The sequence below is a fragment of the Nesoenas mayeri genome (genome assembly GCF_963082525.1).
Source record: "Nesoenas mayeri genome assembly, chromosome: 1".
NCBI classification, from domain to species: domain Eukaryota; kingdom Metazoa; phylum Chordata; class Aves; order Columbiformes; family Columbidae; genus Nesoenas; species Nesoenas mayeri.
In genome coordinates, this window is record NC_137541.1 from 38,961,974 (window position 1) to 38,976,433 (window position 14,460).

A 14,460-nucleotide genomic window follows, 5' to 3' on the forward strand; every position below is an offset into this window, starting at 1 on the left:
TGCCGCCTCCCAAACCGGCGCAGCACTAATCAGGCAGCCCTTGTCTTGCCTGTGGCAGGGTGATACGGCCGCCCCATCGTCTCTGCATCACTATCTTCTGGGTGCAGGAGAGCTGGGTGGGGGGTGAGGCTGGGAGATGAGGTGACTGAAATGTCCGTGGGTGACAGGAGTGATGGCCGGAGGGAGGCCAGCTCTCTGCTGCACCTTACAGAGCCCAAAAAGCATCCCAAAGTGACACAGTTGTGGATGTGAGAAACAGCCTTGAGCATGGGGAAAAAGCTACAGCCATGCAGCATCCTGGGTGCATGCAAGCCAACATCCCAGCTCACTGAAGGAGCCTGCCCTTAAAAAACAGCTTGTAAATTTTTTAAAACAGTGGTAATAAGTCCAGCAGCAGGAGGCAGTACTCCTTCGTCATTTATTGGCATCATTAAAGCCCACTCTGCCATTAGCGGTGGCCGGGCTTAGTGACTTCATGTTGGGCTGACCCCACTGCATGGGGATTCCGGGCTGACTCTCTGATGAGCATGGCTGGAAAATCAGCTAATTTCTCTGTTTTGCCACTGACAAAGTACTGAAGCACTTGGATCTGAGTGCCAGCAAGGCCAAGTCTCACTTCTGCAGATTTTGAGACTCTTTGAAAATGAAACCCAGATAAAATAAAATGTTGTCACTGGAATTAGTTGCCAGAAGTGCCCTGGTGTAGTCGGGTGCCAATGACCAGCCGTCCTGTCCCTAAGAGGCAGGGGCTGTTACCTGGCAAATCCATAGCACATCCACAATGGACATGGTTTAACCTTTAAGATGAAATCCGCAGCTGAAAGTGCATAATTCTGCTCAAAGTCTGGTTAAACACAGCACAGGGAGGAATGGGAAGGTAAATGGGATTACGGAGAGGATTCCTCTGCCAGGCTCTGTCCTCTGGGGTTCACAGGAGAAGCAGTATTTCCCAATCTCTGCCACCTAATGCCAGAAATGGGAGGCACAGGAGGCTTGGAGCAGTTGGGTAGCTCTCCACGAGGAGAACAGGAGGTGTATGGGCTAACCTTCCCCACCCTGGTTATGGTGGAAGGTTCCTGTGGCCAAAAACACAGAAAAAAGCCCAAGCCCGGCACAGGGGACTGGGTGGCCCACGGAAATAATTCTTCCTTCTGGATGAGCCCACCCATACTGTGTGCAGTGGGGTGCTGGCAGTGCTGGACCCCACTGCCCACAGGCAGCGGGGCTTGCATTGCTATGCAGCATCTGCATCCTGCCTCCAGCTCCAAAATCCTGACAGGGACTGGAAAACCCATCTTGATCCTGGCCAGTGCATACTAAGGGTGCAATGATATAACAGTGCAGGGTTCACTGGGTGCTTTCCAATATCAAGGCATTACCTTGACTGGGATCCCCCCCATGTCCTAGGCCAGCAGCATCCTGATAAGCTGTGTTCACCTGTACACCTCCCCTCCACCAAGTCACTTGGGGCCACAGGATCTTCCTCCCATTTTGACTGGCTAAAAATTAAGAAGTTAGTCTGGATGAAAATGCTGGAACCCCTATGTATCTGGGAGAGGGTGTTTGCCTGTTAGCAGCAGCACCTGCCAGAGGAGGCTGAGCAGCCCTAGTTGGCTGCAGGAGCTGATATTAGACTCCTAATTTTCAGCTGACTAAAGTCAGGTAAAGCTCCTGCTCCCTCTCTCCCTCCCTGCCACCCTGGCCATTGTGCTGCTCTGATAAAGGTTTTTAAGGCTGGAGGCTCTGTGCTCAGCCCGTGGCGCTGTGCCAGCCCTGGCGGCTTGGGGATGCTGCTTACACCCCGCTCCACATCCACCCTCATAGCCGGTGTACTGGCGAGCCGCTTCTGACAGTTACAAACTTGGACACAAATAAAAGCAGATGGTGCCTTATCTGCCTTGCCCGGCTTGTCTATGTGCAGGCAGCCAGAGACAGCGGTTTATTCCTGGCTAGGAAAAATGAGTGGTCCTTCGGCCTGCCAAAGCGTTGTACAGAGGCCACCAGCGGTCGCCACCTGCGGGCTCTGTATGGGATGGAAAGTGATGCATTCATTATGTCTTAAGCAAAAAAACAACCTCTGGGGAGGTGTGAAGGTGGTTATTCCTCTCTGTAGTTAGGATCTCTTAGCTCTTAATGAACTCAAGTGGTTTGCAGGTGCTGTGATACTTTCCTGTTCCCCAAATGAAGCGGGACATGTGAAAGAGTGGCACTGGGGAGGGAGGCACAAAGGGATGCCCACGGTGGGATGCACTTCTACTGCCACTGGGAAAGCACGAGGGGCCGAATGCCTCCCCCCAGGGCAGAAGACTGCTGCACCCTCGTGTAGCGTGTATGTCTGTTGGGGAGGAGACATCAAATGCTTCTATTTGTATTTGTATTTGTATTTGTATTTGTATTTGTATTTGTATTTGTATTTCTATTTCTATTTCTATTTCTATTTCTATTTCTATTTCTATTTCTATTTCTATTTCTATTATTTCTATTATTTTCCTATTTCTTCTATTATTTCTATATTTATTTTTGTTTATATCTCTACATCTATTTTTATATACACTTCTGTGTGTCCCTGACTGGTGGTTTTCATGTCCCTGCACACCTCAGGCGCATGGAGGTTACAGGAAGGTGCCATCTGTGTATTTTAACATGCTGCTGAAGCACCAGCGGGTTTGGAGGTGTCGGGGTTCACCTCCGAGCACCACACGGCGTGTTGGCGGGCACCAGGTGGCTGAGCCCGCGTGTTTTTAAGAAATAAGCGGGAAAACATAATTTAAATCCTACGGGCAAGATGGTGATAGTGACTACACTTAATCTCCTAGGAACAGCCAACCACTCATTCAGCTGGCAAAGGAGGGCTGGTTGTCACTGTTAGATGTCCCTGCTCCATCACCTCACAAAGAGTTTTATGTGTCCCCAAAAAGGGGACAGGCTGTTACTTGTGACCCCCTGCCACACACATGCAAGGACTGAACTCAATGTCCCCAAAGCCCCTGGTGGGGAGCAAATGGCAGGGGGCAGACGCATTCAGCTGTGGGGTGCTGCTGCTGAGCCTATTTTGATCCCAGTGCTCCCACTTTCCTCTGTTGTTTCCCCTCCCAGTGTCTCCTCCAGTGTTCCCCCTTTTCCCTCAAAGCCCTCCTCAGTGTCCTTTCTTGTCCTCTGATGTTTCTCCCTATGTTGGCCCTTGTGTCACCCAAAAATATCCTTCCCTGGCCCCTAATGTCTCTGCTAAGTGTCTGTCCATGTGTCTTGATGTTTCTCTGAGTGTCCTGGACATGTCCCTCCCTGTCTTCCCGTTGTTCCCAAGCACTCCCCAGTGTCCTCCCATGTACCCCTTCCAGGATTCATCCTTGTCCTGACCCAGGTGCCCCCTTTGTCTCCACTACGTCCACCAGTGCCTCTACCCACCCAGTGTCTCCCCAAGTGCTCCTCCTTGTCTTGCTGTTGTCCCCCCAGTGTCCTTCTTTGTCCCTACCCAGTGTCCCCCCAAATTCTCTTCCTTGTCCCTTAGTGTCCCTCCTTGTCCCACACCCGGTGTCCCCTCAAGTGTCCCTCCTTGTCCCTCAGTGTCCCTTCGTGTCCCCATGCAGTGTCCCCCCAAGTGCTCCTCCTTCTCTTGATGTTGTCACCCCAGTGTTCTTTGTCCCTACCCAGTGTCCCCCCAAATGCTCTTCCTTGTCCCCTGGAAACCCAAAGCCAAGTCCATTTCCCAAGTGCTTGACCTTGTCCCTCAGTGTCCTTCCTTGTGCCCCTCATTGTCCCCCACGCAGTGTCCCTCCTTGTCCTCACCCAGTGTGCCCCCAGTGTACCTCCTTGTCTCTCAGTGTCCTTTCTTGTCCGCACACAATGTCTCCCCAAATGCTATTCCTTGTCCTGCTGTTGTCACCCCAGTGTTCTTCCTCGTCCCTACCTAGTGTCCTTAAATGCTCTTCCTTGTTCCCTAGTATTCCCATGCAGTGTGCCCCCAAGTGCTCGACCTTGCCCCTCAGTGTCCCTCCTCGTCCCCACCCAGTGTCCCCCTGTGTCCCGCTTTGTCCCTGAGTGCCCCTCCTCATCCCCACCCCGTGTCCCCCCACTGTCCCTCCAGTGTCCGGCTGTTGTCCCCCGCAGTGTCCCTCCTCGTCCCCTGACGTCCCTCCCTGTCCCAGCCCGGCGGGTCGGGCCGGGGCGTGGCGGGGGACACACGGGGACACCGGCGGCGGGCGGGCGGGTGGCGCGCGCGGGGCAGTCCTCCCCGCGGTCCGCGCCGCGCCTTTAAACGGTGTGTGCGGCGGGCGCGGCCGCAGAGGCGGCGGCGGCGGCAGCGGAGCAGCGGGACCGCAGCACCGGGACCGCAGCACCGGGACCGCAGCGGTTGCACCCACCGCTCCTTTCCCCAGCCTCTCCCCGCCCAGACGGGGTGGTCCCGGGACAGGCTTCCCGCCGTGTGAGGATAACGGGGCATCGTAGGGCGAAGAAGTGCTGACCATGACAGAGAGCCCAATACCAGCCCCAGCTCCGGCTCCGGCCGCCAAACCCAAGCGGGCCAGGGTGGCGCGGCGGCCGGCAGCTCACCCCACCTATTCAGACATGATCGCGGCAGCTATCCGGGCCGACAAGAGCCGCGGCGGCTCCTCCCGCCAGTCCATCCAGAAGTACGTGAAGAGCCACTACAAGGTGGGCCAGCATGCCGATGTCCAGATCAGGCTCGCCATCCGACGCCTGCTCGCTGCTGGCATCCTCAAGCAGACCAAAGGGGTCGGCGCTTCCGGCTCTTTCCGTCTGGCCAAGGCCATCAAGGCTAAGAAGTCCCCGGCCAGGAAGAAGAAGAAGGCGGCCAGGAGATCCACATCACCCCGGAGGGCAGCCAGGCCCAAGAAAGCCAAGTCACCGGCAAAGAAGCGCAGATCTACCACCAAGAAAGCCAGGAAGAAGTCGAGGACCAGTCCGAAGAAAGCCAAGAAGCCAAAGACTGTTAAGGCCAAGTCGCTGAAGGCATCCAAGCCCAAGAAGGCAAAGCGATCGAAACCCAGAGCCAAGTCCAGCATCCGGAAATCACCCAAGAAGAAGTGACAAGTCTAGAGGCGTTTCGGTACTCTCCCCATTGGTTTCTGTAAATAGCTTTTGCCTTTACTTTTATCCCTTTCTATTACATTTTATAAAGAATTGATCTATTCCTGTCTGAAAATAGTTAAAACAAGGCACTTAATGAAAGAAAAAAGGAACGTCTTTGGTTTGGAGAGTTCCAGTTTTTAAGAGTTACTCGTCTGGGTTTTTTATTTCTTTGTCTCAGAAATTTCTTGTGTGTGTTGTTTTTATGAACGCTGGGCTGGTTGTTGTGTGTTGGGAGTGATGGTGTCTCTGTGTGTTTGTCAAGGCTGTACAAGATTTCAGTTCCTGACCCTGCCCCAGCTCCTGGGGGGTGTGTGTGTTCCCTGGCACCAGACAAAGACTCTGCCTGTGTTGGAGGGGAAGCGGGAACATACGGCTGCGAGAACCACAGTCTTCCTGGGAGGACAAGGGGCTCCCTCCTCCTCGCTCTCCACCACAGGGCTGAGGCGAGGGGTGCTGGGCTGCTGGGTATGAGGTCTGTCTGGTGCTTGAGATAACCACCCAGCCGGCTGGGCAATGGGGCTGCCCGCCTGGGTGGTGGCAGGCACTCCTGGCGTAGGGATGGGATAGAGGAGGTGGAGCAGAGCCAGGCTTTGACTACCTTTGCTGTCAAGGAGCTGGAGGTGTTCAGCAAATGGGAAGGGGTTGATCCCTGGGGGGGATGAGCAGCGTTTCTCCCTGGGGAGGAAGGGACCCAAGCGTGGCAGCGGGCTGCTCTGCAGGCAGGCTGGGGCGGGCGGGCAGGGCAGGGGAGGGGAGGCAGGACTGCTGGGGACAGCCCTGCTGTCACCCCAGGGCTCTGGCTTTGTGCCCATCACGGGCTGGCACAGCTCCAGGGCCTGCCTGGCCTCTGCGAGCACCGCTCCGGGCAGGGCTGGGCGGTGCAGAGGGCTGGGGCTGGCAGGGAGCCTGTGGGCTGGCTCTGTTGCTCAGCAGGGTCTGAGCCTTGGGCAGCAGGTATCTAATCCCCCTTAGCTGGACACATCTAAACTCCTTGGATGTCAGGATCCCAAACCACCCGGGCCAGGAGCTCCAAAATCCCAGGGGCTGTGAGTGTTAAGGCTTGCTGTGCCTAAACCTCGTAGGCCTGGGGTCTTCTCTCTCCTGGATGGTATCTCCCAGATCTGTTAGCCTGATGATCCTAAATCAATTGGGCAGACAGTGCCTGAGCCTTTTAGGCATCAAGAATCCTAAATAATTCGGTCAGGGTACTGAAATCCTTGGTCTGGAGGCACCTAATCCCTTTGGATTCTCGTTCCTGAGCCCTTGGGCCAAAGGCTCCCAGACCACCCAGGCTGAAGACCCTAAACCCCTTTCAAGAGCCTGGTGCTTATTCATCCTGGACAGCAGGGATCTAAATCACTCTGGCCACAGAATTCCCCAGTCATTTCTACTGGAAGATGGAGATGTCTGGTCCAACAGACCAATGTTGTTGGACTGTTGTTTGTGTCTAAAACCAATGGGCTTGTGGGTCCTGAATTCCTTCAGCCAAAGCTGGTCAGATTATTTGGGCTCAGGTACCTAATCTCCTTCAGCTGATAAAGTCCTAAACCTCTCACACCAAAGGATTCTTGGTCACTTCAGCTGGATGCACCCAAATTCTATAGATGCTTCTTTCATTACCCCCTGTGGTGGGCACCCATAAACCACCTAGATGTGAGGGTCCAGGTTACCTGTGCTGAGGATCGCAAATCTCTTAGGCACCTAATGCTCCTGGGCTTGTTGATCCTTAAGGTCCATGATAATCCATTGCTCATAAATCCTTCAGGCCCTCACAGATACAATCACAGAATAATTTGGGTTGGAAGGGACCTTCAAAGCCCATCTAGTCCAACCCCCTGCAATGAGCAGGGACATCTTCAACTAGATCAGGTTGCTCAGATCCCCATCCAGTCTGGCCTTGAATGTTTCCAAAGATGGGGCATCTACCACCTCTCTGGGCAACCTGGGACAGTGTTTCACCACCCTCACTGGAAACAATTTCTTCCTCATGTCCAGCTTGAACCTCCCCTCATTTAGTTTAAAACCATGATGCCTTGTCCTTATTGCAACAGGCCCTGCTAAAACGTCTGTCCCCTTTTAAATACTGAAAGGCTGCAATAAGGTCTCCCTGGACCCTTCTGATCTCCAGGCTGAACAACCCCCATGTCCATGTCTTGGTATGGGTTTCCTCCGAATCCCTCAGACTTCAAGGATCCCAAATCACCTGTTTTTTGGCGTGCCCAAACCCCTTGGGATAGAGACTCTCCCCTCCCTTCCCCCGCAAAACCCTGAACACCTGCCGGAGAAGCTGCCTGAGACACTTGGCGCTGCGTGAGCCCGGCGGGTGGGCGGAGCCATAGCAGCGCCCCGCCCCCTCTAGCCCCGCCGCGCCCCGCCGGCCTGGGGGCGGGGTCGCGGCGGCCAATGGCCATTGGTCGCCGCGACCCCGCCCCCAGGCCGGCGGGGCGCGGCGGGGCCGGGTGGTGTGCTGTGAGGGTATGTGGCGCGGTGCGGCGGTGCGGCTGCTGCGGGGCGGCGGGGCCGGGAGCTCCCGGGCCGCTTCGGGAGCGGCAGTGGCTGAACTCCGCCGGCGGCTGGAGAATGAGCTGGAGAACATCCGAGGCGCCGGTACTTGGAAGAGTGAGCGCATCATCGCCTCCCGCCAAGGCCCGCACGTCCGCTTGACGAGCGGCGGGACCGGTATGTATGAGGCGGTGGGCTCGGTCTCTTTCCCCGGTGCGACGCCCGAGTATCCACCTCTTTTCCCGCAGGGATCCTCAACTTCTGTGCCAATAACTACCTGGGGCTCTCCAGCCACCCCGAGGTGATCCGTGCTGCCGTGGAGGCCCTGGAGAAGTTCGGTGCTGGGCTCAGCTCCGTCCGCTTCATCTGCGGTACCCAGGTACCAGGCACCGGGGCAGTATCCCCTGTTCCAGGGTAGCCTTTCTCAGGGGTTCTGCTCAGACTCACACGTGTACACAGTGCTAAGGTACATATGGCCAGGCAGGATGAAAGCCAGCTGGGTCCCTCCTGGCGAAACATCTGGAAAGATGCCAAATTAAACCATTGCAACCCCTCAGAAAGCAAAGAAACAAAATGCCCCTCCTAATCAAGAAAATAAATGTCTTTTTCTCCCCCTTAAGGGTCAAAATTACAGCGAATCTGACTTGAAATGTCTCTGTCAAACCCACCCTGATTTATCCCCGCTGGAGCCCTTTCAGAGCGCTGGCAGGTTAAGTGCAGAGACAACTCAAAGCTGCTGTCCGTGGGTGGGGAGCTTGGAGTCTCCCTGCTGGATTTTGGTGTCCAAACCCATAACCACATTGTAAGGTCAACACTTTCTGAATGCAACAAGCTTCTCACATGCACACACACCTCTTTTCTGGATAAACTTGCCTGTTTCCTCACCTTGCAGTCAGCGTCTAACAGCAGCAGGCAAGCAAGAACTTGTACTGCCTCATCGGTGACCCTTGCTTCTCTCTTCTCTTCAGAGCATACACAAAGACCTGGAGGAGAAGATCGCACGTTTCCACCAGCGAGAAGATGCCATTCTCTATGCCTGCTGCTTTGATGCCAACACTGGTATCTTTGAGGTTCGTAGGGCTTTCTCTGTTTTGTGCATGGAGGAGGGAGGTGACAGCAATGTGCCTGCTGTGTCTTCCAGTGGCTCTGATGTGAGCTCTGTGCCACAGGGAAGATGGCAGTGAATGGTGGTGGAGAACCCTGGCTTGGTGCCCTTGAACTAAGGGAGCTACGCGAAGCTGTTAAATCAGCCCTGACCTCCCCCTTCCTGAGTCAGCTCCAGCTTTTAGAGAGGGCTTCCATTTCCTAGGAAGTCTGTCCTCCCCCTGGAATTGTAGGTAGGGGAAAGGGGTGATCCCCCTGGCTTGCTAGGGAAGGAGATGGAGGTTTTGAGCTCAGAAACCACACGGCAAGAGCCTGGCCTAAGGAAATTGGGGGATTAGGTGGCTGGGAAGGAAAGTGAAAAGTTTAGCAGTCCTAGGAGAGGTGTGGCAGCTGCAATTGAGCGCAGCCTTGTTCCCCTCATTAAGGGAGGCTGGAAGATTTTGCTGAGGCGGTGCCCCAGAGCAGAGGATGATCCTTTCTGTTTGGTGTGGACAGGCCCTACTGACCCCAGAGGATGCAGTGCTGTCAGATGAGCTGAACCATGCCTCCATCATTGATGGGATCCGCCTATGCAAGACTAACAAGTACCGCTATAAGCACATGGACATGGAGGACCTGGAGGCCAAGCTGCAGGATGCACAGGTATGGAGATCTGCCTCCACCCCAATGCAAGGCTGCTTGCTTGGCTCTGCTACCAGCACAGTGACCAGCCCCGAAGGGTGGGCTCTGCCTTTTCCCGTGTAATCAGCATCGCTTGTGCCAATCGGCACGGGTAGACCTGGATGGGCAAGCAGCTGATGGGGAAGCAGCTTCTTGCAATGCAACCCCCCCCACCTCAATTGGATATATCCACTCCGTACAGGAGTTGGACTATGTCCCAGTCTCTTTCGCCAGCTCTTCTCCACAGAGTAACATCTTCACCCCTGGGGATGCCACTTTCCCTCCCACAGAAACATCGTATGCGGTTGGTGGCCACCGACGGTGCCTTCTCCATGGATGGTGACATTGCACCCCTGAGGGAGATCTGTGAGCTGGCCCAGAAGTATGATGCTCTGGTCTTCATTGATGAATGCCATGCCACTGGCTTCCTGGGACCTAATGGCCGGTAAGGGGCTGTTTCTCCCCTGTTTCTCCCCCTGTAACCGCAGCAAGGCCAAAGGTGGTGATGACTGATGTGCTTTTGTGTGGGGACTTCTGGAGCCACCATTTCTTGAAGGCTTTGCACCCCACTTTTGCCTCAGCCCTCCCCACCTGGTGATATATCCCTTTCAGGTATCTGAGGGGATTAAAGTGCGATACTTTTGCAATGACTGCTCCCAACATGACAGCTGCTTCTCTGTGTGTAAGGGATGGTGTGACCATCTCATCTACCTCTCCTGGCAAGCAGTTGGACTTCCTAATTTCCAAATCCTTCTCCTCTATGGTATCACTTTCAAATGCCTGGGTCTTGAGGGTCTTGCGGAGTTAGCTTGCAGTTTGATTAATTGCTTCAGGACAGCTTTTTCCTCCATCCCTGGAGATCCTCCAGGTGACAAGCAGTGCGCTTGCTGCAGTTGTTTGCTGAGAGCAGATGCTTCACATGCTTGTGTTGTTCAGGCACGTGGGCACCAGGCGCTCCACTGTGTTGTCCTTCCTGCTCTCTATTGGAAGGTAGACACCTGTGTCAGATAACACCTGTCGGAATGAGCAATGGGTCCCTTCTCAGATGGAAGGGTATTGCAGGAGATGACAAGAGGAGAAAGCAATGTCTGAAAAAGCCAAAAGTTGCTCTATGAAGAGCTCCCTCTCAGCTCTCTCCTCCCTAGGCAGATCCCATGTGGGAAGCTGGCAAGTCCACATCAAGCTGTGAAATGAGTGAGAAGTGGGAACTAAGCAAGAAAACTTGCCTTGTTTTCTCACCATGGCAAATGTTTCATCCTGGATCAAAATGATGGCGCAAGTGACATCTTTTAAGTGAGGAGATGCCACTCCTGGTGGCACTTCATCACTAACAGGAGAGGTGGTCATGCTGGGCTTTAATGCATTCCAGACCCTGTAGCTGTACTGAGCTTTCTCAAATTTAAGTCTTCTTAAAACAGAATTCATAGGATGGTCTGTTTGACTTGTAATCTTCCTTCCTTGGGGCATGGTAGCCATCCTGTGGGTTGAGGTAGACCTTGTCGCTCTGTTCCCAGTGGGCTCGCTGGTCCCACCAGTTGCAAAAACAACTGTTTGACTGCACTGAGCTGTGTAAGTGCACAACAGCTTGAGGAAGAGAGAACAGTTACTGCACGCTTCATGAGGTGTGCGTGTTTCAGTATGAAGCTGGTGCCGTTGTCTACAACATTGTGTTCCAACAGAGCAAACTGCTGGGTGGCCGTGCCCCCTCTTGCCTTTTTGGGCTGGAGGACATGAAGCTGCAGAGCACATTTACCACGGCTGGTTGGTTCCACTAGTGTAAACCTTGAGACAGGTGCTATAAGCCTGTGTGCATTTAGGGCAGCATGTCAGTGATGTGCACAGCCCACCTCAAGGTACACCAGCTACTCCAGCCAGGCAACCATTTTTCCCTGGTGTATGCTAATGGTGTGGCATGTCAGAGGCATGTGCAAGACCCACAGTGATAGCTCATGCTCTAAGCGCTCTCCCGTCTGGAAGAGATGAAGAACCCATGATCTTTCCTCAGGAGATCCCAGCTTAGCCTTTCTGTAGCAGAAGGCAAGGCCAACAGTTGGGTTGAACTGGCACGGGGAGGTGGTTCTTTCTTTACCAGAAAGGGGGACACAACAGACCTGGCTGGTGGCACTTTGTTTCCCTTGAGGCACTGGGTGTAGAGCAGCTGCCCTGGTGCGTGCTGACACGGCCATTAATGTGACATTCCTTTTCCTAACAGGGGTACTGATGAGCTCCTGGGAGTGATGGACAAAGTCACCATCATCAACTCCACCCTGGGAAAAGCTCTTGGAGGAGCTGCAGGTGAAGGCATTTCCCTATTGAAGGACCTCCATACTCTAAAGAACTCCACAGCATTGCTTTGATGTTTCCTTCCTCTGTCTAATGACAGAGCAAAAAATGCCTGTTGTCCTTTTCTGCTAGTGGCATGAGGCTCAGTTTGGGACCCTGATGGAGGGCCAAGGGAGGTCCTGCCATATACTCCTTCTGCTGTCATCTTCCCTAAGCATTTCCCTTTGGGGTCAAGGTGGAAACTCTTGTTAAAAGACATCAGCTGTGATTTTTAGGCCTGGTTTGTACTGAAATTCCTGCTGTAGGTGACAGGCTGGGTTTATCAAGTGGCCTGGCGGTGCCTTGTCCATTTCTGTGTCCTCCATCTGCAGGTGGGTACACAACTGGCCCCAAACCCCTCATCGAATTCCTCCGCCAGCGCTCCCGGCCGTACCTCTTCTCCAACAGCCTGCCCCCCGCCGTGGTGGGCTGTGCGTCCAAGGCCCTGGACCTCCTCATGGACAGCAATGCCATTGCACAGTCCATGGCTGCCAAGACCCAACGGTGAGGGGTCCAGATTGGGGTGGGAATAGGGGCAGAGGTTTGTTAGGAGTGAGTTGTCCATGTGTGTTTGTTTATTCACCCCCATGGTGACAGCCATGAAGGTGATTTGCAGGTCATGGCCAGGGGTTTGCTCAGGGAAAACCACAAGATGTGCCTGCATGGGTCAGACAGATATGTGGGCAGATGTGTCACAGCTGGATGGTCTGTGCAGTGGGATGCAGCATCTGCCCCTCAAGCAGCTGCAGTTACCCTAGCATTGCTTGGGAAATGGCAAAAGGTCACTGCAAAAAGAGAGATCCCTTCCCTGCACAGGAGATGCACAGGCTCCCAGGGGAGAGCAAGGCACCCAAGCACAGGGGTGAAGAGGTTTTATTAATTCTCTCCTTCTACTCACCAGGTTCAGAAGCAAGATGACAGCAGCCGGCTTCACCATCTCAGGGAAAGACCACCCCATCTGCCCTGTCATGCTGGGGGACGCTCAGCTGGCCACAGTGATGGCTGAGGACATGCTGGACAGAGGTGAACCAGGGAGGGTGCTCTGAATGCAAACACATGGCCTGAGGGAAGGGTCAGCCAGTGGTGATGTCACCACCCTGCCCTCCTCCAGAGGATGTTCCTGCATGAAATCTGATATTCCTGTACCCTCCAGCTGCAGATATCCTCCTGCCCCAGATGTTGCTGGCTTCGCCTCCTTTCTCTTTCTGGGGGGGAAAGGTTACATTAGCCCTGTTGTCCTGCAATGCTGGACTCCATCCCTATCACTGGCCTTAACCCTCATTTCCATGCTTGGGAGCAGATGCCACTTGAAAACCTTGAAGCCTGGAAATGTTTATTGAGAAGGGAAGGGGGATCCAAAAGCTCTTCTGTCACCCAGTACCACGTCATCCTCCCTTCCAGCGAGCTCCCTGCATTTCTCTTCCAGGTATTTATGTCATTGGCTTCAGCTACCCTGTGGTCCCCAAGGGAAAGGCCCGCATCCGCGTCCAGATCTCGGCTGTGCACAGCAATGAGGACATCGACCGCTGCGTGGAAGCCTTCATCGAGGTGGGACGGAAACATGGAGCACTGCCTTGAGAGGCCAGCACTCACCTCTGTCGCCCTCCTTGCCCATGACCAAGACAAGGGCCTGTGCCGGGGGGAAAGGCTTGAAAGGCATGCTGCTGAAAGCAGGAACAGTTCTCAGGGCATCACAGCCTGCGGGAGGCTGTGACTGTTCCAGTGTACTGGCAGCGGCACTGGCAACCAGCTCTTGTGTCATTAAAAGTGTTCTGCAGTGCAGCAGATATTTGTCTGGCTCTTGTTTTCTCATCCAGGGGCTGCAGCCCATTCGCATCCTCCCTCACTGTGGCCAAACACTTTGCTGTGTCTTCCCTGAGGCCTCAATCTGGGCACTGAAGTGCTGCAGCTCCTGCTGCCTCCTGCCAATGGAAATTGGAGCATCTGTCTGGAGCATCTTTTTTATAAGGAGAAACTGAGAGAGCCTGTAGAAGGCTGAGAGGGGATCTTATCAATGCTTATAAATATCTCCAGGGTCAGTGTCAAGAGGATGGGACCAGACTCTTTTCAGTGGTGCCCAGCAACAGGATGAGGAGCAGTGGGCACAGACTGATGCATAGGATGTTCTATCTGAATATGAAGAAAAACTTCTTTAGTTTGAGGGTGCCAGAGCCCTGGAACAGGCTGCCCAGAGAGGCTGTGGAGTCTCCTTCTCTGGAGACATTCAAAACCCACCTGGACACATTCCTGTGTGATCTGATCTGGGTGAACCTGCTTTAGCAGGTGGGTTGGACTAGATGATCTCCAGAGGTCCCTTTCAACACCAACCATGCTGTGATTCTGTGAAATGCAGCATTGCTGGTATGCCTGAGGTCACCCGCTTCCTCTGTGCTCTCCTGTGGGTCCAGCAGCATCACCCCAGCAGATCTGCCCTATAATTCCCCACTGAGGTGGATGGGGGGGTTCCCCAAGCCCTTGGCAACCCTATGCCACCAGCAGCTGGTTTTGGAAAAAGGTCATGGGCCAGGTGAAGCTCTGGTGCTCCTTTTTCCACTTCTCACTCTTGGGTGTTGGGTGTGAGGCTTGCTTGATCCCCAGGGCTAGCTCTAAGGCTTTGCCCATCGCTGTGGCCTGGGAGCTACATCTTGCCCCAGAGATGGAGCAGTGGGCAAGCCAAGGTGGCAGATGCCAGCAGCTTGACAAGAGGGTCTGCGTGTTCCTGGTGCTGAGGCTGCAGGCAGAGCAGTTGGCAGAAACCTGTAATTTTCCTCCATTGGCTGC

The 14,460-nt window shown here is 54.2% G+C and overlaps 2 protein-coding genes across 2 annotated transcripts; both read left to right on the forward strand.

Moving 5' to 3' along the window:
* Positions 1-4,257: 4,257 nt before the first annotated feature.
* H1-0 (H1.0 linker histone) lies at positions 4,258-5,238 on the forward strand. Its single transcript, XM_080363277.1, has one exon. The coding sequence runs from the start codon at positions 4,465-4,467 to the stop codon at positions 5,047-5,049; it is 585 nt and encodes a 194-aa protein (XP_080219403.1). The 5' UTR covers positions 4,258-4,464; the 3' UTR covers positions 5,050-5,238.
* Positions 5,239-7,550: 2,312 nt separating this feature from the next.
* Positions 7,551-13,464, forward strand: GCAT (glycine C-acetyltransferase). Its single transcript, XM_080363900.1, has 9 exons — positions 7,551-7,770; positions 7,842-7,972; positions 8,562-8,663; positions 9,193-9,339; positions 9,648-9,802; positions 11,570-11,652; positions 12,012-12,183; positions 12,581-12,702; positions 13,106-13,464. Exons 1-9 carry the CDS (start codon positions 7,569-7,571, stop codon positions 13,255-13,257), a joined length of 1,266 nt encoding a protein of 421 aa, XP_080220026.1. The 5' UTR covers positions 7,551-7,568; the 3' UTR covers positions 13,258-13,464.
* Positions 13,465-14,460: the final 996 nt, after the last annotated feature.